Source organism: Typopeltis vanoorti, chromosome 11, assembly GCF_054136105.1.
Source record: "Typopeltis vanoorti isolate ZY-2024b chromosome 11, IOZ_Tvanoo_1.0, whole genome shotgun sequence".
In the NCBI taxonomy this organism is placed as follows: domain Eukaryota; kingdom Metazoa; phylum Arthropoda; class Arachnida; order Uropygi; family Thelyphonidae; genus Typopeltis; species Typopeltis vanoorti.
The window spans coordinates 136,045,256-136,067,537 of NC_143559.1; the positions used below are offsets into that span (position 1 = coordinate 136,045,256).

General features: G+C 37.5%; 1 protein-coding gene across 3 annotated transcripts in view; it reads right to left on the reverse strand.

Annotated features, from left to right (window-relative positions):
* Positions 1-362: 362 nt before the first annotated feature.
* The window catches only part of LOC150102092 (uncharacterized protein CG3556-like), a 40,410-nt gene continuing 18,490 nt past the window's right edge, over positions 363-22,282 (reverse strand). The window contains exons 1-10 of one of the 3 annotated variants that reach the window (XM_090400722.1): positions 18,985-19,095; positions 12,982-13,098; positions 12,627-12,740; positions 11,966-12,182; positions 8,700-8,956; positions 6,668-6,927; positions 6,255-6,447; positions 5,950-6,124; positions 3,986-4,119; positions 363-623 (exon numbers count right to left, since the gene is read on the reverse strand). In XM_090400722.1, the coding sequence (XP_090256848.1) occupies positions 559-623; positions 3,986-4,119; positions 5,950-6,124; positions 6,255-6,447; positions 6,668-6,927; positions 8,700-8,956; positions 11,966-12,182; positions 12,627-12,740; positions 12,982-13,098; positions 18,985-19,036 (1,584 nt within the window). In that variant the 5' untranslated portion in view covers positions 19,037-19,095 and the 3' untranslated portion in view covers positions 363-558. Of the gene's footprint in view, positions 624-3,985; positions 4,120-5,949; positions 6,125-6,254; positions 6,448-6,667; positions 6,928-8,699; positions 8,957-11,965; positions 12,183-12,626; positions 12,741-12,981; positions 13,099-18,984; positions 19,096-22,282 lie in introns of those variants that run through there. The other 2 variants (XM_090400720.1, XM_090400721.1) reach the window with 2 other exon arrangements.

Here is a 22,282-nt window from a genome sequence, read left to right on the forward strand (position 1 = left end):
TCGCCTTGCCCTACAAACGCAACGTTTGAATCGAGTGGATATCAAATGACCAACAGCAATGATTTGGTCATTTTCTTAAAAGAAACTGTCTTATTTTGGGCAATAGGTTTGCAATAATATTTACAATCATTTCTGAAAACTCCACACGCTCTACCATTGCATGAGGTGAAACGTTTATATAATTGTGCAACACTCTCCAAGATGAGTGAAATAAGTTCAACATTTTTCCTTTTTTTTTTCTTTTTCGATAACGGAAAGCAAACACACGTCGCAAAATCTGATGTTAGTTCAACTTTATTAAATTTGAACAAAATTGTGAATTTTAATCAAATAACAAAACACACCCCTTACAATATGTTATTTTCAATTATAATATAAGCTTATTAGTAAAAGTGAAATTAATTATATATAAAAGATAACAAAAATTAAAAATATTTGAACTTCCTGCTTTATTTTCCAATTTATAATTAAAGCCCCAGTCTAGGGTTGCGTGGCTAGATTTATCAGGTTTATTTAAGACAGGAGCGTGACGCCATTGGTTTCCAGCGTAGACTCTCCTCATGAGATACTTCTGTACCACATGATCACCTGGTCGCCATCTTCAACTGTAATATCCTCAAGTTCTGTACAGAAAGGGAGAGGGGAATAAGATAAACCATTATTATACGAAATTGTACCTGTTGAAACTAATTTCACTGAAAAAAAAAATTTTTGGACAGTAATATATCTTATTATACATACGATTTACCGATAATGAAAATAGTCAAGTACAGCAATCCCTCGATTACTGTGCCTAATGCGTTCTTTAAAAGAGGCGCATTAATCGAAAACGCACTAATCGAATATAATAACCTATGGGAAAATGTATAATTCGTACCTCAGATTTCTTTTTTGACCCTTAATTTTTTTATAAAATAATTAGGGTAGGTCTCAAAGCCTAGTTAACAGAAAATCATGAAGCTGAAAGACAATAAAACATATTCAGAATATAAATTTATTATTCTGCTTCTCAACAAAGAATTAAGCTAACGTAGTTACGCGGGCATTCTGTTTCTTTTTTTCACACAACTGACGGTATGGCCCTGTTGCCTCTTCTGCAAATTTTACTGGTTCTCTCTTCACCAGGGTCAGCCTCTAAGCATTGCCGCTTAAAAACTTCGATTGTACGAAAATGATTTTCAAATTGTTTCTATGAAACCTCTTTGGGCTTGTCAGTGATTAAATTTTCTTCATATTTTTCAGGATCTTCCCGCTGTGTATCTAAATTATCAAGTCGGAATCACTCAACTTCTCAGAATGAGATTTAATTAACATGTTCATTGCCAATCATGCGATATCGCGCGATGCCGTTCTCACCAAACGACAGATCACGCGTTATCACGTTGACGTCGCTAACTAAATAAAAAAAAATAAAAATAAAAATTTGGCCACCACACGAAATTCCAATTTTCAGCTTGGCAATGAAAGTGTTAACTTAGATTCATTTGAAACGGCACTAAAATCATTTGCACAATGTGGAAGAATGTGCTTCCAAACTGCTCGCATATTGCTAACAGTAATTTCATTCGCCTTTGCGACTTTATAACCAGGCTGAGATTTCTCTGATTTGGCCAGAAAAGTCTTGGAAGGCATTCGCTTCCAAAAAAAGGCTGGGTTCATCAACATTAAATATTTGTTGATCACAATAGTTCCCTTCTTATACAATTTTCTTCCAAATCTCTGGATATCTCCTTATCTGCACTTGCAGCTTCGCCTGTGATTAGAACATTATGTAGGCTATTTCTCTTTTTGAAATGCTCAAATCACCGAGCACTAACGTGGAATTCTTCTTCTTTTCCATCACTGATAGCCCTTTCTTTCCAGGTTACAAAGAGACTTTTGATCTAATAAAGCCAGTGTTTAACAGGATCCGTTTTTGGTTACAATCTTCGATCCATGTACAAAGAAGTCTCTCTAATTCAATCATTATAATACTTTGATTTCGAGTGCATGCATGATGAGCTTGAAGCAGCCTTACTCTTTCTCTTTGTATTCAGCAGTTGATTCACCCATTTTTATGTTCTTGTCCTCTCTTTGCTCTGGACTCTCCTTGTTCATATTTCTTTATTTCAAGTTTTTCTTGCAATGAGATTACTTTTCGAACCATTTTCACACTTCTATTTTTTGCTCACTAATTCTTTTACTCATGATTAAAGGTTAGGAAAATAATTTAAAATAAAAAAGTAAGGAAAAGAATTGCACGTGATATGATCAGCAAAATGCTACGTAAAGCAGACGACATAAATTTTGGCCGTAAATTTGGAACATAGTGTACATGGAAATAGTGTAGAACGCCATTAAAAATAACTTTGTAAAATGTTTCAAATCGGTAACTAAATTATTTCATCCTGGTGAGTGATTTTTTAAATAGTTAGCCATAAAAAATGTATAGATCGAAAATTTTTTAAATCTATAGCATTTATTTTTAGGATGTATATAAGCGCACTAATCGAATTTTAGAGGCGAACTAATCGAACTTGGGTATCGAAAATAAATGACGCACTAATCGGAGGGGGGGGGGGCATTAATCGAGGGATGGCTGTATTAACTACTGGGAAAAAGTATATATATATATATATATATATACATGAGTCGTCTCATTTCTGTAGCCAGACATGAGACGACTGGGATGCATTTACTTCAACTGTTGTTGTAGTACCGAACGATCGTTGCAGTTAGACTTCTGTTTATTGTTTATTTTAAAATTATTTATAGTACAGAACGGATGTGACGAACTTGTGTTCTCAAAAATATTCAGAAATTGGAAAAAATCAAATTTAGAAATCAAATTCCGCTAATGGCTGCTTTTGAATTTCCAGCTTCATTCTCCACCAACACCAAGGATTCTAAAGGTCCGTCTTAAAATATTTGAATCCAATTCACAAAAGTCCTTAAAAAAGTCAAAAGCAACGCGTTGGCCATAACTCGATTCCAACCAATTCTCTCCTCCCTCTTTCTTTCTTCTAGAACAATATCTATCAGCACACAGACAGAGAGAGAGAGAGAAAGAGAAATGATGATGCTCCTACATCATCTAAAGAAACTGCTGACCATCACATAAGAGCCTTGTTTTTCGAGGGAAGAAGAGAGGGGGGAACCGAACACCAACACTTGGTATCAGTTGCTTCAACTTCAAGTCATAGGCTATACAATATCATGTATTTCGTCAAAAGAAATGTGAGAAAATTTCTACCAAAAAACGTAATTTCTATTACTTAATCGTTCTGATATTGCATGTCATTTTTATATCATTATGATTTAGAAAAATAAAAGAAAAGAATTTATTTTGCAATGAGGTGGGCAATTTTCTTTCCTGATACCTTCTGTGCTGCAGTAATGAGATCAGCTAATGTTTAAACTTCCAAGTCCTCAATATCCAATTACTCTGAAGCTTTCGAAACGCATTTCGAAAGAGGCCAAAATTATTTCCTAATCATAATAATTAGCGGAAATATTTGATTTCACCTAAATATGATGAGATGAAATCAATTTTAGGACAGTTTCACCTAAATAAGTTTATGATTGGGTGAAACTGTCTTGATGGCACAATTCATTTGCATTTTTTCATGGGTAGACCTTTGGGCAGTGTGTGCCCAAAGGTCTGCCCGTGCAACTAAATAAAGACCTATTTTATTTATTTATTTATTTATATTTCGATCGTGTCGGCAACTTGAAAGCGTATGTAGAAAGCTCTTATTTGGATTAGTATTACACGCCGGCGTTTTCATTTATCTGGCTGCTTCATTCTCCAGAAAGTTTGCTCTCTTTTTTCTTCTCTGGTGACATCTTTCTATTAAAATTACCACATTTTAAAATAATTGCAAATTTTCATAAGAAAACGTTTGCATGAGTATAACGTCCGTGCACATATTAAAGCTCATTTCAGAGAATTAAAGCGAAATGGAGAGCATCTGCTGAAAGTGTCCAGCTCAGAGAGTCAACCTACCTTCTTCATGGTGTTCTAGCGATGATTCGTCTGGATTCTTGTAGACCAGCCAAGCATGGCCGTGTTCTGGGTCGTTGGGAATTCCAGCCATGGAGTGGATGTAAACACCGTCGTCCGTATTTCTGTACTCGAACCTGCAAAATAATTTTTTCCTTAAAAACGTGATTTCTTTGTGTCTAATTTTAAATCTCAAAACAGAAATTTTTAGGATTTCAATTCAACATTTGTAGTGTTACAATTAAAAACATCCAAAATATTTTATTTTTATGCAACTCAAGTTTCAGTTACGCAATAACAAGTGGCTATAGTAAGCGTTTACAGACCTTCACCACAATGCTTTCGCTACTGAAAGGCACAATTCACGAGAAAGGTCGGCATTTTGGGTTTAATTTCGCTGACCGATGGCAGTTCTCGGTCCACTTGGACCATCCTCGGTAGCCAGGCCGAAGACCAGGTTGGTGAAATCTAGCAGATGTGCATCTCGTATCATCTGTTACAAAGCAACTCCTAAAGTTATTATCAAAAAGTTAGTTTTCCGAATGGGAAATGTTTTCATCGTACTTGAGTAGCCTCTGTTTCTTCTATAGCGGTGTAAAGAAATCCCCCGAACCAGAAGCCTGCGTAAGCCGATAATATTTCAGTTTAAGACATGTGTGCGACCCTTTGTCGTATTTATCACGAGACAACCTTTCATCCGTAATGGCGCTCTTTCAAATCCTTTGTCTGTTCATTTTCGGAAATAATTGTGGATTAAGACTGTCTAATCAATCCGTAAATCCTTATTAATCGGTTTCCCTTTGATTGGAAAGAGCTAGGTTCGAATACAGCTTAGAATGCGAAGAAGCTTTCTCACGACTCTTTTAAATTAAAGGAAACTTAACTAGTCTCATATGATGTAAATTGAATCGTCAAGTTGAGGCGTATAAGCATCTCAGATTATTATTATTGTTATTAATCATTCTCCGTGTGTTGCTAAGTTTAGTTCTAAAATCTACGGGAAAAGAGAAGACATCGGGAAAAAGAAAAGATATTTGTTTAAGTTTTCGATGATGAATACAAAGTATGTAGTCCGCGCGGTTAACAGAGTGACTGTGCTCATCGCAACCGTATGCCTGAGAAAGGAGTGTCCTGGGTTCGATTCCTCTCGCCGATTTCAGGAGCTTAAGATCTTTCTTAGCCATAGCCAAATTAGCCAGACGTGGGTTGCAGGTTGTTTTTTTTTTGCCCAGTTTATCTGGGGTTTTTCAACCCGCAAGTAGACAAACCGGCCTTGAGAACGCAACGCTTCTACAGGCATAAGATACATCGGGAGGAATACGGCTAACCACCTTATCCTTGTGTACGGTTGCGGTTACATGAATAGGAAATCCTCTACACCGCAAGGTAAAAGAGAGAAAAGGAAGAAAAAAAATACAAAGTAAATACAAAAAAAATGCATAACTCATCCATTCGGTCAATGCATAACTCATCCATTGGATGAGTTATGCATTGTATTAGTTGGCAATAAATCATTGTACTGTGGCTGCAGGTAGTGTGGTGTAAAGCACCGTCCCGTGTTGAATTGAGTTCTTGAGTTCATGGAGATGACACGTAATAATAATAATAATAATAATAATAATAATAATAATAATAATAATGCTGTATTAGAGTTCCAGTGCTGATCCTCATTACTACGTCTCCATTCTTTCTTCCTCGCACACATATAGACACACACACACATACACACAGTTTCAGCTTTAGCATTTCTACAAAACAGAGCTTCAGTCAGTGAGTTATAATGGATTCCGATATTTCTTTGAAATTAATGCAAAAAAATTTTTGAATATTTCATTTGAGATTTTTCTGAACATTGGGTTCATTCACTAAATTAAAATGAACCGAAATATATTCTCCAACACGGCATCTAAACATATCCACGAATAGAAAATTTCCTTCAAACTAGATTGCTGTGTAAATCTATCTACCTAAATTTCGGATCCATTTTAGCAGCCACTTTCATTATGTCGAAGAATGTTGTATTCACTGGCACGCGCAGCACGAAGTTGTAAGACGTATCGACATTGTCCCCGATTCTAATCACGTATTCCATGTGTGCCTTTGGTCCTATTTTGTTCTGCAGATCGTCCAACATTTCTTCACCTGAGAGAATGAAGATGCTCGTTGATTATAACAGAAAGACAAAAATAAACTGAATCGAAAATTAAATAGATTCAACGAAATTTCGTGTTGCATATTGAAACAAGCGAAAAACAATTTCTCCTAAACTAACTTGTTTTGTTAATAAATCTGGAACAGTTGACTTCGCCGAGGTCTAACAGAGTGGATTCCTTCAGGACTGGTAGAGAGAAGAAAGTAGCCAGAGAGGTTCCAAAAGAGCCGTCCTGCTCCTGGTGGGTCAAGAGATATGAGGCGGCCTTCTGCAAGTCCCATCCTGAACTCTCATCACTTACTGCAAACAGGGTCTGCAAGTTAAGATTAAAACGTTTCTTATATTATACATGGATTTCTTATATGTTAGTTATTTTACATTAAACATTAAAGGCCCACTAGAGGAATACAGTATTTCCTAAGCCAATTTGAATAAGACTATTAAAACGAAATCTATTGTTATCGCACAAAGAGTCTGAAGTGTCTTTCACTTAGGAATTTTCATAGAGAGTGCAAACTGTACAGTGTACTTGCCTGCATGGCCAATGCTGTCGTGTACACATTTCCAAAACCTCCATCAGGAAGCTGGAGACTTCTAACCCACGGGAGAGCCTCAAGAATCACATCTTCTACATTGAAGTCACTTGCAATTGAAGCATTATTGGGAGAGTGGTGAGTCCTCAAATGCACAGACTTCATCTTGGCGGTAGAATTTTGTGTCTCTACAATCCTCGCGCTAATTTCCTTTCTGTCCGCGATGCAAGCCAAAGAGAGTATCGCCAAGATCTTCAAGTCTAAACAAATACAAATCATATCTGATTACTTACGTATTTCGTGGAATTCGGTTGTGACAGCAAGTTGTGGATAAAAAATTATTAATCTTCCTAAAGTTTATGAATGTTTACAAAATAGAAAAATATATTTTCGATAAGAATTTTCAAAGTTCCCATATTTACTTGAAAACTTTGTGGGCTCATCCTGCTGATATTGTTCTTGATTCTCTTCCTTTATTATTTGTTACAAGTCCAAATGTTTTTAAGGATTTTATTTTACAAGTTATTTTCATGTTTGTTGCTGTGCTCCAAATTCTTGAACCATATAAAATGAAACTCAGTTCGGTACATTTGTTTGAATTCGGTATGAGAAATTATAGAAGGTAAAAGTGATGAAGGATAAATTGATAAAACACAAATAATCTGAATAAGTAAGCAATACGGACAGAATTGGATATTGGAGTTAGCAGATAGTCGTTGACGAAGATGTTTCTCTCTGGCAGCGAGTAATGCAAATGCGGTTCATTAAAACGATACTTCTACAGTAGATCGAGCAGCTGAGGGATTGTGGGTCACGATGGTCAGGAAATGTAAGTTCGAGGGAGATTGCTTTTGCAATCTGTTTAAGATAGCACAAATATACAATGCTGATGAGAATGCATTGATAAGTAACATGAAAGTGGTTCCACCCTATTTTCTCTGCTAGTAAGATTTAATGCTCCGATTAGGTCTACCTTACGACTACTGTGCGCAGATATCTTAAACAGATTGCGAAAGCAATCTCCCTCGAACTTCCATTTCCTGACCTCATATCCCACAATCCCTCAGCTCCTCGATCTACTGTAGAAATGTCATCTTATTAAATTCGAGTGGGTAACTAAGATCGCATCATTTTACGAAATGAGTTAACAGGATGGACTGAAAAGAATGCACTAAATATATTTAAAACGGCTTGGTAGATGGGCGACAGTACTTCTACTTTTGTGGCTTTTATGTTGTTACATTGTCCCATTTGCAAATCCTGCAGACGGAAGTGTGATGGTGATAGTGTTAAGATGTTTTGTACAACATTCAATTCCAAATGATTTTTTTTCATGACTGACATAACGGAGTGATGACCTCTACATTCTGGATGAGAGACTTCCCACGTTTCACTTACGTAATTGTATGGAGGAGCCAATAACTATTCCATAAAAATAATGAACGTCGCATAAATATTTTCAGGAACTTTTGTAACAGTATCGATAACAACCATGATCATTAGTTAAAAAGACCTGGCTTCATTCCTCAGTTAGATACGAGAAAGAGGAAGATTATTTCTCCCAGAAAGCCGTTTTCATCTGAACAGAAATAAATGGGCAAAACAATACACGAAATCGATGGACATAACACCACACCAGAGATGATTAACTATTCGCTTGCAATATAATATTGTAGCAGCTAAGCTACTTGGTGATGTAAGGGAAAAACGGGGTGGGAAAATATTTAAAATATATATATATTGGAAATACGTAAGATATATAAAATGTTTTAAGTGGGAGACGAACTGCGTCGGCTGGTGAGAGACTAGTTTTCGGAGGCAAGCAGTGACTGCAAAACGTTCCCTGTTTAATCTATAGATCAGGGTTTCAGGGTTTTCTTTAATTTATTAAATTTTAAAATTGGGGAAAAAGTCTTGACACACATGATACTGAAACACTATAGGATTATAACCTTTCAAAAAAAAATCGTTTTACAAGAATATTTGGGCATCTTGATTAGCACTGAAATTATAACTGGACCTCAGTACTCACCGATGTTGTATGGATTAGCTTTTAAATCCAGCGCTTCCAGGAGAAGTGTGATCTGCTTCGATGTTGGCCTTTCCCCAGCCACACAAAGAGAGAGGGCTATCATTGGGGTGGTGAAGACTGTGCCTTTACTTTTGGATGACGACACGAGTTTGTCAATCAAGTTGAATCCATGAAAATTGTACGGATTGCGACACGTGGCCAAGAGAGCCCTCGTGTACTGAGCCAGCTGTATGGGGATTAAAGAGTCTTCTTGTCGCCTAGGAAGAAATTAATGTTCAATGACCTGCCCACATATAGTCAACACATTACACGCTTTCTGTAGATATGCAGAAAAATATTACATATTTTGAAAATCGGACAAACTTCTCTGTCAAAGGCATGCATTAGTTTAATAGGAGAGGGTGATATGAGAGTGGTTGCGACAATCATAAAGGAATATAACAAGTTAAGTGAACGATGAGATTAAATAGCACTGTGTATGAAGAATTATCAGAATATACTTACTTGACTGGGATTTTAGAGTTTGCTGATTTAAAGACGTCAGTTGTGTTAATTAACAGCGAAGCACATTGTTAGTTATTTCTCGACAAGTTCGTTGTTCTCATATTTCAATCGCTTCTTGGCAACTTCGATGATGATGGATCGGCAGAAGATCATCACAGGTTCGATTTCTGGTGCCGAGTACACTTCTTTTTTGTCTGGATCTTTTCTGAAAGCTCTATACTCAGTTGATCTCTTTGGATAAAGGCAGGTAGGGTCCTCACCCTAATACTTAGGATATTAATCCTGAACCTTAGACAAATTGTAAATTCACAGCATACAATACTATTCTAGTTAGGAATAGAAACCCAAAATCTCGGCCACCTGCCATATGCTCGTGTAGGTTTTACTTGTCCACATCCGCTAGAAACAGCACGGATGTCTTCTGATCTGAATCGACAGTAGTGAAGACGCATAAAAATCGTTCTCGACATGGCTAAAGAGTTCCACGTTTTCCATTAGTGGAATAAAAAGCATTCGATCATTTGCAATGTTTTACTCATCACATTTTATTTTCGTTAATCCTTTAATTCAACTCTGACCAAAGCATACCATCTGCTTCTCTGATAATGCAAATTTATCAGCTTGCCATAGCATCGCATTTCACGCTGCAAGTTCGATTTCCTCAATGAGAAATAATTTTTTTCGTGCTCCAACAATGATGTGCACGACACAAAAATGTTTGCTTATCTGATCCTAGCTTGAAGAGATGTAAAAATATTTTCTGTTAATGACGACCTTATACATGTGGTATGAGATTTTTTTCTGGTGATGCTATCCTTTTGATGTTATCTGATAAAAAGCCATTTAAATTCTCATCTCGAATTCAAGAAGAATTTCCTTATTTTTCTAACAAACTTTCAGATGATTCCTCGCTTTAATAGAATGACACAATCAAGTTATAAAAAAGAGACGCAGCAAAGAAGCCTAAAAAACATCACGATAGGATTACCAATTATTACTTTTCTTCATTAAAAAGCAAGTTTTACCATTTTTAATAAATACTTATAATACTCTGGTGTATAAAGGATCAGCCAAATGTTGGCAATAAACATAAGTTTATTGCCAACACTAAAAAATTATATTACACAAAATTGTGTTATGAATTTTGTGGAAATTAAATTGCAATACTTTTTTGACAAGTTATATATTACCTAAGGACGTAGTTAAGGAATTAATGTACCGTGCTTACAGAAAACTATGCAGAGAGATATTTCAGTATGGCATACGTCCACCCCGAACTGCGAAACAGCTTTCACAGCGTCCACGTGCTTACCACCAAATGATTCAGGAGTTCTTCAGCCAAACTCGCCCACTCCTCCTTCAGAGCAAGGATAAGGCCTTGTTTGTTTTCGGGAGGGGAATTACAAGCAGAAATGTATCTCCCTGTTGCGGCCGAAACGTGTTCTATTGGGTTGAAATTTGGGGTGTGCATTTGCCGCTCGATTCGATTAATGTCCTCGATCTCCAGACGTATCTCCACTTCTCGTGTACAATGTCGTGTGGTAGTCGCATCCATAAAAAATGAATTTTACACCTACAGCACCGCGAAACAATCAAACAATTTTCTTGAAGAACTTCATTGCAATATCGTTCATCAGTCATTTTGCCTTTTTCCAGCACTTCAAGCTCTGTGCGTCCCTTAAGCATAATGCCTCCGGCACAGCCGTACCTATCCCTTTCAAGAACACTCTCGGGATGGTAACAAGCACCAGTTTCACGCCAGGTCAAATGACGTCTACAATCGCAGAAACGACCATACCGACTCCCATCTGCAAAGAGTACATTAGGCCGTTGGTGTCTTGTTCAATTTTTATGGACACAAGACCACGTTTACGGTGGTGCCTCTTCTATCCATAAAAAGTGTTAAAATTGAACAGAGAACGAGACATCCAAAGGGACGCAGACACAGGCCTTTGGGCGTATAGGCCTACTTGCCGCAGATGTCTTGCAACGGTTTATCGAGATATCCGCGTACCTGTGGTATAATAGAGCTGACTTGTATGCTGATCTGCTGTGGCGTCGATTACATTTTTACGTTATAATCAAAAATCTGTTTCCTCGTCCTCGCTGTACCACCGAGCATGAAAAATTATAACCAGATTTTTGGTTATAAAGTCAAAATGGAATATGTTCTAAATATCTGGAATATATTCCATTGGTTTGAAACGCTAGCCATAGCCTGGATACAACGAAGATTCCAAACTTTCTGCAACTCTTCAGTTATTACAAGACATCCAAATTTCCAACTTTATTCCTTCACCAAAAGCGCTTCCTTCAAACACAATTTAGTTAGCGCTTCCTTTTTGCATTTTATCTTGTTGAGAGCTATCACGTGACCTTTTTGCGCGCAATTCGAAAATTTGAATGTGCACCCGCTTTCTCTTTGAAATCACCAGTTATGCAAATTACTACAAGCTGATTCGTCTGGATTTGCCGTTATAATCTTCAGAAATAGCGTTCGCCCTTGGGTTTTGGACACCAGTCAATTACTTTGGGTTTTAGCCAAAATGAAGAAAATATAAATTTCACTGAATTTACACCTGGAAGAAAGACTTGATAATGGCTGAAGTGCTGCCATCTGGCAAGAAATTTTGTTGACGTGAATTGTATGAAACGAAGAGTAACTGAGAACACTCATTTCGTTAGCAGGGAAACCAGATTCTGAAAATTATAAATTTCTTTCAATTTTTAACGTCAGTGAGAATAAAGAAAGCAGTTCTTACTTTGCCAAGGCAACAGAAATTTCCACTTCCAAGAACTCGCCCAGTACTTCGATGAGTGTGCTGTTATATAAGAGGTTCCCCTTGTTGGCGAGGTAGAGTGCCACAATTGCTCGAGGCGTGTCTTTCCCCCATCCCCAGCCAAGGCGGCGCTGACGTAGCAACCAATCGCCTGCTTTCTGAAGGGCTTCTTTCACTCCTTTAATGGACTCCATGGTTCCTGTAAAAATAAATCGAATTCAGCTTTTTCCAATTTGTGTCAAGTGGATCCATTGTGAAATGGAGCATGAAGAATGCAAAACCACTCTTGTGATGTGCTGCAATAAAATATTACTGATCACTGAGATGAATACATTTACATAAGTGTTTCCATTCTCCAGTGTGTCCCTCAACAATCTTACAATTGTTATAAGTAAAAGATTATTTCATGGTGAATCGCAACAGTCAACTTTAACTTCGGAATATTAAATTCAAAACGTGCAGCTTTTTTTCGGTCAGTAATAATAAATGATTAACTTCCAATAATAATAAAAAACCAGAGAACCCTTATAATATTGATTTAATATTATTATTAATATTAATAATATAATACTATATATAACATTATACTACATATGTTCATTTATGAATGGGCAACACACAGTTCAAATATTTTCTCACTTACTGCAATATTTCTCGTCCGAATTATCACCGCAATCATTCACCATGTTGCACGTGCGGTCTTTATAAACGCAGCGTTTGTTATCACATTTGAAAATATCACCATAAGTATAGCCACCTGAAAAAAAAAAAAAATAAATAAATAAATGTTATTAGTATTATAACTAATACTAAAAAAAATTATAAAAATTATAATACGACAATCTCCTTTAAAATGGTCTGACATACGTTTTGCCTTTGAAACATCAGTAAGAGTTACTGAGCTAAAGGATTGATTTAATTTTCTCGGTTACTGTTTTGTATTACTTTATCATAAGCGAGTAGAATGTTGTTCTCCCTTCAAATGCTGAAACACTTACAGCTGCAACCACTCTCGTCGGATCCATCTTTGCAATCATAGCTCCGATCACAGACCCTTTTCCTCTCAATGCATTGTCCGTTGGCGCACTGGAATTTGTCGAAGCTTGGTTTACAACCTGAAAATTAAATTTAGGAATTACACACTTTCTAGTAGAGATTCTTTGTTAAAAAATAATGACACAATTTTACGCACTATTGTTAACAGATTTTGATACAGAATCAAAACCTTGAGAATGATTCAAGAGCAGTCAGAATTCTAAATCGAAATTTCAAATATGCATGCCCAGCTCAGTAATTTTAGCATTTTCAATCGTTCACAGTATTTTGAAGAAAGCTGTTTCTAAATGACATTTTCTGGATTAGTATTATGGATTGATATTTTCTCTTCCTCTCCATCGATGTGCAAATTATTCTGAGACTCCTGATGAGCTAAACGTATTTTCAATACATTTAGCTAATAAATATTAGATGTTTGAAATCCTTATCCTTAAAATATATGTTTATTTTTTTAAAACGTTCAGTTTTCACGGACGAAAATTGTACAGAATTGGTCACAGTTACTGTGACTAATTCTGTACAATTTTCGTATTAAATCTTCTCTTGGGATACAAATAAAATTTCGAATCTACACTAATATATGTTTAGTTGGTTCTACGTTTCTTTCAGCTGGATCATTTTATTGGATAAACGTAACGAAGTTATTTAAACATATTAACAACTCCTCACTGGGGGAAAAATCAAAAGAAATCAGCTAACGCCTTTTTAATAGGGAGTAGACGAGGCCGTTTAGCACTATCTAACTTTTGGAGACTGAGTGGGCAGTTCAATCGCTACTGGTAGCCAATCAGAGATAGCTGGCCCAAGGCTATCACTAATTAAGGGGCACACAGTGAAGAGAGAGACGCGGCTCAACAAATGCCGCCATCTCGTGGTCCCTAATCCTAACACAATATATATTTTTAATGTCCGAAATAATGTGGGTTCTACGGTCGATTTTCTTGAGTTTACGAGACGAAAAACCTGAATTTCAGAGAGAAAAAACCCGCTTGCTCGTGCCAGAGATCGCCTAACTCGGAAACCGTTGAAGAAAAGGCTTAGAAAAATTTCCTCTAGTCGACGACTACATTCGAAACAAATTCTTCCTTCGTGCGGTCAAGCGCCGTGGTGTGCAAACGCCAGATCCACTAAGCTACACAAGCATTTAACACCTCACAGAAAAAGCGCCAGTCAAGCTTTGAATAGAGAAGGCTATTCCTCTTGTGAAATAGCTAAAAGGAGTGTCCTGTAGTCAATCTGCTGTGGTACAGGTGCTGTCGAAAGTGAAGGAAACCAGATCTGCTGAAAGGAAGAAGGGCGACAGAAAGAAAGCCACTGTCTACACCATGCCAAGATTGAGTTCCAAAACACTTTGCCTCAAAAATTGCCATGCATCATCCAGAGAACTGAAATGAGACTGGGAAGAACAAACGAGAGTTGTGACAAACTCTATAACTGTCAGAAAGACATGGAGATTGGTTGGTGGGCGAAATGCCTCGCCTTACAGTGAAGTGAATGTAAATATATTGAATGAGTTACTTTTAACTCATTCATATTTGCATTCATATGATATTTTGATTTTTTTAACCAACAAAAAGTGCTTAGCGCTTATAAGACACCACTCACTGACGAAAATATATTTAAATTTAGTAATTAGGATCTGTTGAAACCAGTTTTCATTAAAAAAAAAACTGAGGAGGAAATCACGCATAGGATACGTAAGCTTAAAATGGGGATGTGTTACTCATAACAAGATGAAAATATGAATAATCGAATATCTACCTGTGATCAGTATAATGATGTGATGTATACACTAAAGGAGGAGTTCGTAGTAATGACTACATAAATGGATACATCAGCATTTGTTGATAAAGTAATCTGGATAAAGTAAGATTCAAGACGCTAGATGTGGGGCATGTTTTCTTTATTATAATTCCATTTCGATTGACTACACATTGTCCCGAAAAGAATGGCGATGTGACCAAAGAATTCACATACCCGTTTTAAATAATTCTTCCTCCCTCACATTGCTTTTTTGTGATGCAACAATATTGGCTTGCCTCCGAGCTGAACTTCTTGCGTCAGATTGCACGTTTCTATATAATCAGTGCACTGTGTGGGATGCAAATGAGGACTGAGATAGAAATTTACTGATTTTTTTTTCTTTTTGAAGAGTTGAAGGTTGTAGTTGTTTGGGAATACTTTATGAGGAAAGCCGTCACAGAGGACACAGGTTAACGGAATAAAAGAGGAAGACTAGAATCCAGTTCAGCGTGTTTGCAGTTGGCAGTAAAGGGATGCTGGGCAGCTGCTGCTCTTTTATTAACAGGTGCAACAGAAAGTGCATGATTGAAGGCTGCCAATTCACGGGGCCAATGACCATGGAAGTACCTGCAGAATAGAGAAAGTACTGAAACACTGCATCTGTGAGATAGAGGTAGAAATGAATCTGTAATAGAGGGATCATCTACGACACATTTTAGGTGTCATAGATGATCATAGATAAAGGATTTTAAGGGTTAATTTAGGCGCACCACCCCAAACATGTGAGCAATATTCTAAGGATGGGTGGATTTGGATATGTATATAGTAAAACGTTAGTTGCCTGTAAAATAGCTTCTGAAACGAAAGAGATTACCAAGTGTCTTGGATGCTGAGAAGACTATTGATGTGATGTATTTATGCCACAAGATACTGGTTGCAAATGTTTGTCCAAACAGACTGGTCTGATCCTCTCTAGTGATTTATGTATTACTAGGGTAAGGGTAGGAAAGCTGAGAACTCTTTTGCCAGAGACAAAGGCAAGACTTTCTTTGACGTGAACATTGCAGTGATGTCCTCACCCAATTGAAGAATAATATGTAGATCAATGTTTAAGGCAGTAATTATAAATGGCGTTGTAGCTTGGGATGTCAGAGTAATGTGTGGTTTGTCAAATGGTGAGAAAACAAAGCTTTGAGGCACTCCAGCATTGGTGGTGAAGCTCAAAGAGAAGCAGCCATCTACCATGACTTGCAGAGAACGACCAGAGAGAAAGCTGCAGAGGATGACAAAGAGACCAAAGAACGACAATTTGTTAAGCAGGCCACGATGCCACACACGGACGAAATCTTTGCAAATGTCGAGGGCGATAGCATAAGTTCCTCGGAACTTTTCCATGCCACGTGTCCAGTGGTGGGTAATATAAGCTACGAGGTCAGCTGTTGATTTTGAAAGGAGGAATCTGTACTGGTTGTCGCTGATTAATTGGTGGAGCTCTTTTTGATGACGTTCTCCATTATTTTGGACCGGGCTGATGTAAATTTGTAGGTAGTTGGATGGTAGACCTCTATCGTCCTTTTTGCTTTTATGCATTCGGATTAGTTTCAGATATGCAAAATAAATTGTAGAGACGATGCAGTATTGGTGTTAGCTCGGGAGCACAATGTTTGAGAACGATTGGAGAGATGCGATCATTACCAGAAGACGGTTTAGTATCCAAGTTTTTAGTGGTTTTCATATAACTTTTCTGGAAAAACTACAGGAGGTATATGGTGGTTGGATTTCGATTGACAGGAGATGGCTTCCCTTCGTCAACTATGCAGGAGATCGAGGAAAAGACTGATCCCAGGAGGTTATCATTATCAATAGGTGAAGTAATACTAGATAAATGAGGATGAGAGAGGCAGTCGGAAGTTGCTTCCAACGGCCTCAGCAAGGGACCAAAAGTCAGTTTCTGCTGGTGACCATATTAAAATCGGACTCGGAACTTCTGATGACTGATTTGCATACGTTGGATGATTTAATATAGACAGAGTATGAAGCAGGAGTTCCTGATGAAAGCCAGATGTGATAAGCTAAATTTTTTTCTTCGACTACTTTGACACATTTTCGGTTGAACCATGACTTGGATAGCTGTTGAGGATTAAGAGTTAAATTGGGAGTTAGTGCCCTTCATGCCAGTGAGAACAATTTCTGTGAGTCGTTTGCAGAAGGTGTTAGGAGCAGACAAGATGAACCAATAATCAGACCACAGAAAGAAGCAGTAAAATTTGTAGGAGGAGATGTAATTGAGAGATTTAGTCTTCAAACACTTCATAACAAAGAAATCTTTAATTTACAAATAAAAAAACATCAAATGAACTACTTAACTACTATGGATGAGCGACGGTGAATTCTTCAATTAACAACAAGAAAAACACTTAAATCACGCGTACAACTTCCTTTCAATTAAATAAACTAACAGATGTTCTCCTGTATGGACAAGACTCCTGTAAAGTTGGTTTCTTTCTCCTACAGGACCTTTATTCTTTCTTAGTATACAGAAGCTAAAGACTAACACAAACTACTCTCTACATGACAGCAACATGACACGACAAAAAGTGTAGTTTTTGAAAAAAGCTTAGAAAAGACACCCACCGACTTCTGTTCCGGAGTCGGTGGGTGTCTGACACTGTCAAGGTTTTTTTTTCTATCTTAAAATGCGGTTTTTCGTTCCGTAAACAAATCAGCCACTAGACAATTAGTATTGTCTCGTGGCTGATAAATGAAACCACGTGATGGCTTCATTTGTCAGCCCCTAACTTCACTGGATGGTGCTTGTAATTAGTGCTGGTCTTGTGGCAGTCATCTCTACTGCTGGAGATCCCCTCAATCTGCAGACATTAGACGGGGCTAAAAGGGCTCCTCCCTGTAGGAAATAAAAGGCATTAGTGGATTAGTTTATTTTTTACTTATTTATTTTTTACTTAATCGGCAACCTTGCTGGAGAGAGCGAATATGGAACTTCTTTGAAACTACTGCTGACCTCCAGTAGAAGGGTAGTTATTTCTAACTGGGCAATGAAATTCACTGCGGGATTCGAACCCCACACCTTTTCGGGTGAAGAGCGGGTACACTATCCGTTCGATATCAAGTGAGTGTTTGAAGCGTTGGGGGGGGCGGGTTCTTTGACCTGCATTGCACAATATGAAACCGATAAAATGAACAGTGGCGTGAACTTGTTTCTGGTTAAGATAACAACAGATTTTTCTCCGATCAAGTGATTTGTTGTTTTTGTAGGCGTATTATGCGATATCTTCTAATAAATGGCACTCACTTCTCCTGTGTATTGCGGGGAAACAAATTCTCTAATGAAACTGCTACACACTGTTTCACTAACCGTACAAGAAAGGGGAAACTCTGTTGCAGCTTTTCCCTCCCTTATTCTCAACTTAGATTTAGTCTACATCGATTATGTTATATATTCCCGATTTCTCCTTCACATCGGCAGAAGAATATGTGGCTGGCTTTATAGCGAGGCATCCCTAATAAACATCTAGTTGATATGCAGTATTTCAAAGAAGAAAAGGGCTTATTTTGCTATCGAAGTGTCATCACACAGCAATAAAATCAAATGCATAAAAAATAGATTTCAAACATTGTTTTAATACAATGGTTGGAGTAAAACAAGGTTAAGCCTAACTCGGGCGTTATGAAAAAGAATGCAAATATTTAAAAGAAATCGAGTGTCGTGATTTTCCTTAATAAGTGCGAAGGACTTTAGAATTTTTTGGTGTTGTTCCATCCATTACAGACAGTGGAAACACTCTTTGTAGAACTTGAAGAGAGAGAGAGAGAGAGAATTGCTTTTGGCCAAAGTTGGTTCGCTGATAGGCTGATAACTAAACTTTAAGACTTGAGTAGTAATTTCTTAACACGCACACACACGCACGCATGCACGCAAATTAAATCAGTGTAGTACATTAACCAGCAGTTTCTACTGAAAACCTCTAGAGAAAAATCAACTTAGCCATATAATCAAGCACAATTCTTAAAATATAAGTTGAAATTGCCAACACTGGTTGATGTCAACCTATAAAGTTCTATCAGTCATTCAGGTATTGATTTTTAAGAAAGGTTTTTCTTTTGTTCATAAGAAAGTATTTTAAATAATTATAAAACTTCCTCGCTTGGCTAGCAGAAACACGCGAAGAAATCATACTTACCAGAGACGCAATGGAGGGCTAAGCCTAAAGCGACCACCAGTAACAACTTCATTGTGAGATTTTCTAATTTGTTTCCACGGCACTCTTATCAGGTGTGTTCAAACACTCGATTTCGTGGATAGTGAGTGTGTGTGTGGATTTCATACAAGCATTATCAGCTGCGCAGTAAACAACAGATTATCCAATAGCAGAAGTACTGAGTGGTATCTTGTAATTCTGGGTCTGATTAAATTGGCTGATGACCTCAAAAAGATCATGTGAACTGTCATAAACAACGGGGTGGAAACGAAACCAAAACAATAACCAACTGCGGCGTATTATAAATATGCGAAGATGAGTTTGGTTTTGGTTTGCTGTGAAGTTATGACAGTTAAAATCCACGACGAACGGTAATTATTAAAATTTCGAAACGTTTCTGCTTCTTCCCTTTCTTCTAAATAACAAAGAAGGTTTGAATATTCGAAAAAAAGCTTTTCCTTTTGTAGATTTATCTTGTGCCTTAATATTTTCCTGTACGCAGTTATCTTAATTGAAAGTAAATCAAACGCATTATCTTAGCAGGATTGGTGTGAAAGAAGTCATCGTGAGACTCGCAGGTTTCAGAATTTTAGCCCCCGAAGTTTCCTGCGAAGTCACACATTAACAGCTCATAAAACAAACAATGCACTGTAATAAGAATAAATAGAAATAAAAAATCCTGCGCAGTCATCAATCAAGTTGGCATTTAATTCAGATTTCTGTCTGAGGCATCAATGAATTCTATATCGAAATTATGCTCTCTTTCTATTTTTATCGGTATGGGGAAAACACTTAACAAATTTAAGAAATTATACCAAAATTATAAGAAAGAAATTGCAAGACTGCAAATTGCAGCATAGGAATCTGTTTTGGTATAAAAAAATATCGGTATCCCCCCCCACTCCTCAATAAAAATATATGCACCTGCAAGAAATATTTGCGAGTTCTTTACCACCTGGAGATTCTCAAGGTAATTAGAGATCAATCCGACTCCTCTTTCGCAGATTCGCCATCACCGCCCATCTGTGGATACAAATCATCGACGGTGTTGGAGAAACTCACGTGGTCTCTTTGTTTCCTCTTGTATTTCATGAAGTTGACAGAAGACTTGCTCAGGAAACATTTATTCTGCGTTCTTTTATTCTTCTGCCCGTTTGCATGTGGTTCGCCAGCCTCCTTTCAATACGCGTCATAGGACAGGGTTTCCTCCACTCCTCATCAGTGCAGCTGGATGTCAATCCTCTCCATAGCCATCGTGATGGCAGAACACTCTGTTCCCATTGGAAGTCTTAAGTTAATTTGTAACCAATACCTTAAATTTTGGCTTCTTTATTGCTTACTAAAGAGGAAGGAAAATGTAGTGAACATGGATGCTACGTACACACAGAAATGTCTTATTCTCAGAAGAAAGATCTCAAGTCACTTTTCTTTAATATCTTCAACCTCCAGAAAGAAGGTACACACTCTTCTGCTCAAAACATTACCTGAGCTGACTCTACAAAACTAAAATTCCTTTACGAATGCGTGACGCTATTCAGAAGATAGCAATTGGATCACGTGACGACCCCTTGTTCACATCTTCACCCCTGTCTCTCTCTCTCTGCCTTCCTCATTCTGCCACTTTCTTCCAAGACTAAGAAAATGGAAGGCTTCTGATCACCACCCAGCTTCGGGCTCAAGGAAGTAACTTCCTTCCTCCTCTTTAATTCCATCTCTCCCTGTTTTCAGAGCAGCCTTCCTCAAGCTGTCTGCCTTCTCCAAAGACAGCAGCCTTCGACCTTCAGATGTTTGAGAAAGATGCGAACAGATCTCTTTTCTTCTTCTTATCCACTTGTCTATGTGCACGTGCACACGAACACAGAAAGAAAGCACTGAGTTTCATTAAGTTTTGCGACCTTTCGTGTATCAGCTCACACACTCGTATTCTGTGGAGTTGATATAAGCTCCCTCTCCCAACACAACACACTCTTAAGTGATTGAGAGACGATCAAAACTGTTTACTTCCCTCTTTGATTGAGCGAACGTTTTATGTTCTCCAATGGCTCTTATGTTACAGAGCATTGAAAACCTTGCTGAGTGTCGTAAAAAGACACGCGATGGGGGATGGGAACAGTGCCTTTTACAGTAAGTGAAAGCAGCTTAATGCTCATGTGCTTGTTTAAAGAGCACGCGCATAGATTACAAAAGTTTTTTTCAAATTGATAAATGTTTTACTTGAAGTAAATTTCTGTTTTATACAAGGAGTGATTGAGTGTCACGTGTCATGCCTAAAACTTTCGTGAATATAGTTATGCCTTTCTGTATTTACAACACTTCCTTTCTGCTATACATTTAATTTCTCTACTTTTTCGGCATCAACGACATTTTTAAAATAAATAATTTGATTCCGCATGGCAGCACACTTTCCGCATTACAAACCCTCTTCTTATCTTTGCACACGTGTCGCAACATTGTAACAACCACATCACAATAAACTACAATACGAGTGCAGTATTTCAGAAAGAGTGCGTGAAATTGCTCCCAGAGACAGAGGATGAGAAGCTGAGGACAAAGCTCCTCGTCAAAAAGATATTTCGTACTTGAAGTACGAGGGCACGGTGAAAAAAAAAAAAAATCTGCCACTAATCCGTTGCAATGAGGAGTGAAAGAGCCGGAGATAAAAACTGATTGTCCTCTGGAATGTGACGTCTTTGGGCTACCTGTTGGCCACATCTATATCCCAGCATTGTAAATCTCGTAATAAAAATTTGACCCCCCTTAACTTGATAGCAAGCGATTGTATTTAATATTTGGATAAAAAGTTAATTAGTAATTTTTGTTATCTATTATTTGTTTACTCGAGTTTTATTGTACAGCATCACATATTCGAGGATCAGTACCTTCGACAGGATGTAGCATAGAACCAGCCTGCCTCACGGCGCGGCTTAATGAGGGCGCTCGTTTTGCTATATCGCGGTAAGCGCCTTCGCTACGCTAATAGGAATTGTTAGCGTAGCAAGTGAAGAAAGAGGTTTTTCCAATCTTAAACGGATTAAAAATTATTTGTGAACAGCAATGACCCAAGAAAGATTGGTTGGTCTCGCAACTATATCAATAGAGGCGGATATAGCTTATAATTTTGATGGTCGCTAGGTGTCACACTGATATGATCGTCGACTTGTCGAGAGCTCCTGAAAAGATAAGGAGTATTTTGTGTTATCATTGGCAATTTTACTAGATTTTTACGTAGTATTGTTTGCTTTTTGTTTCTTGGAGTGTCTGTGCGATTTTTGTGTGTTTT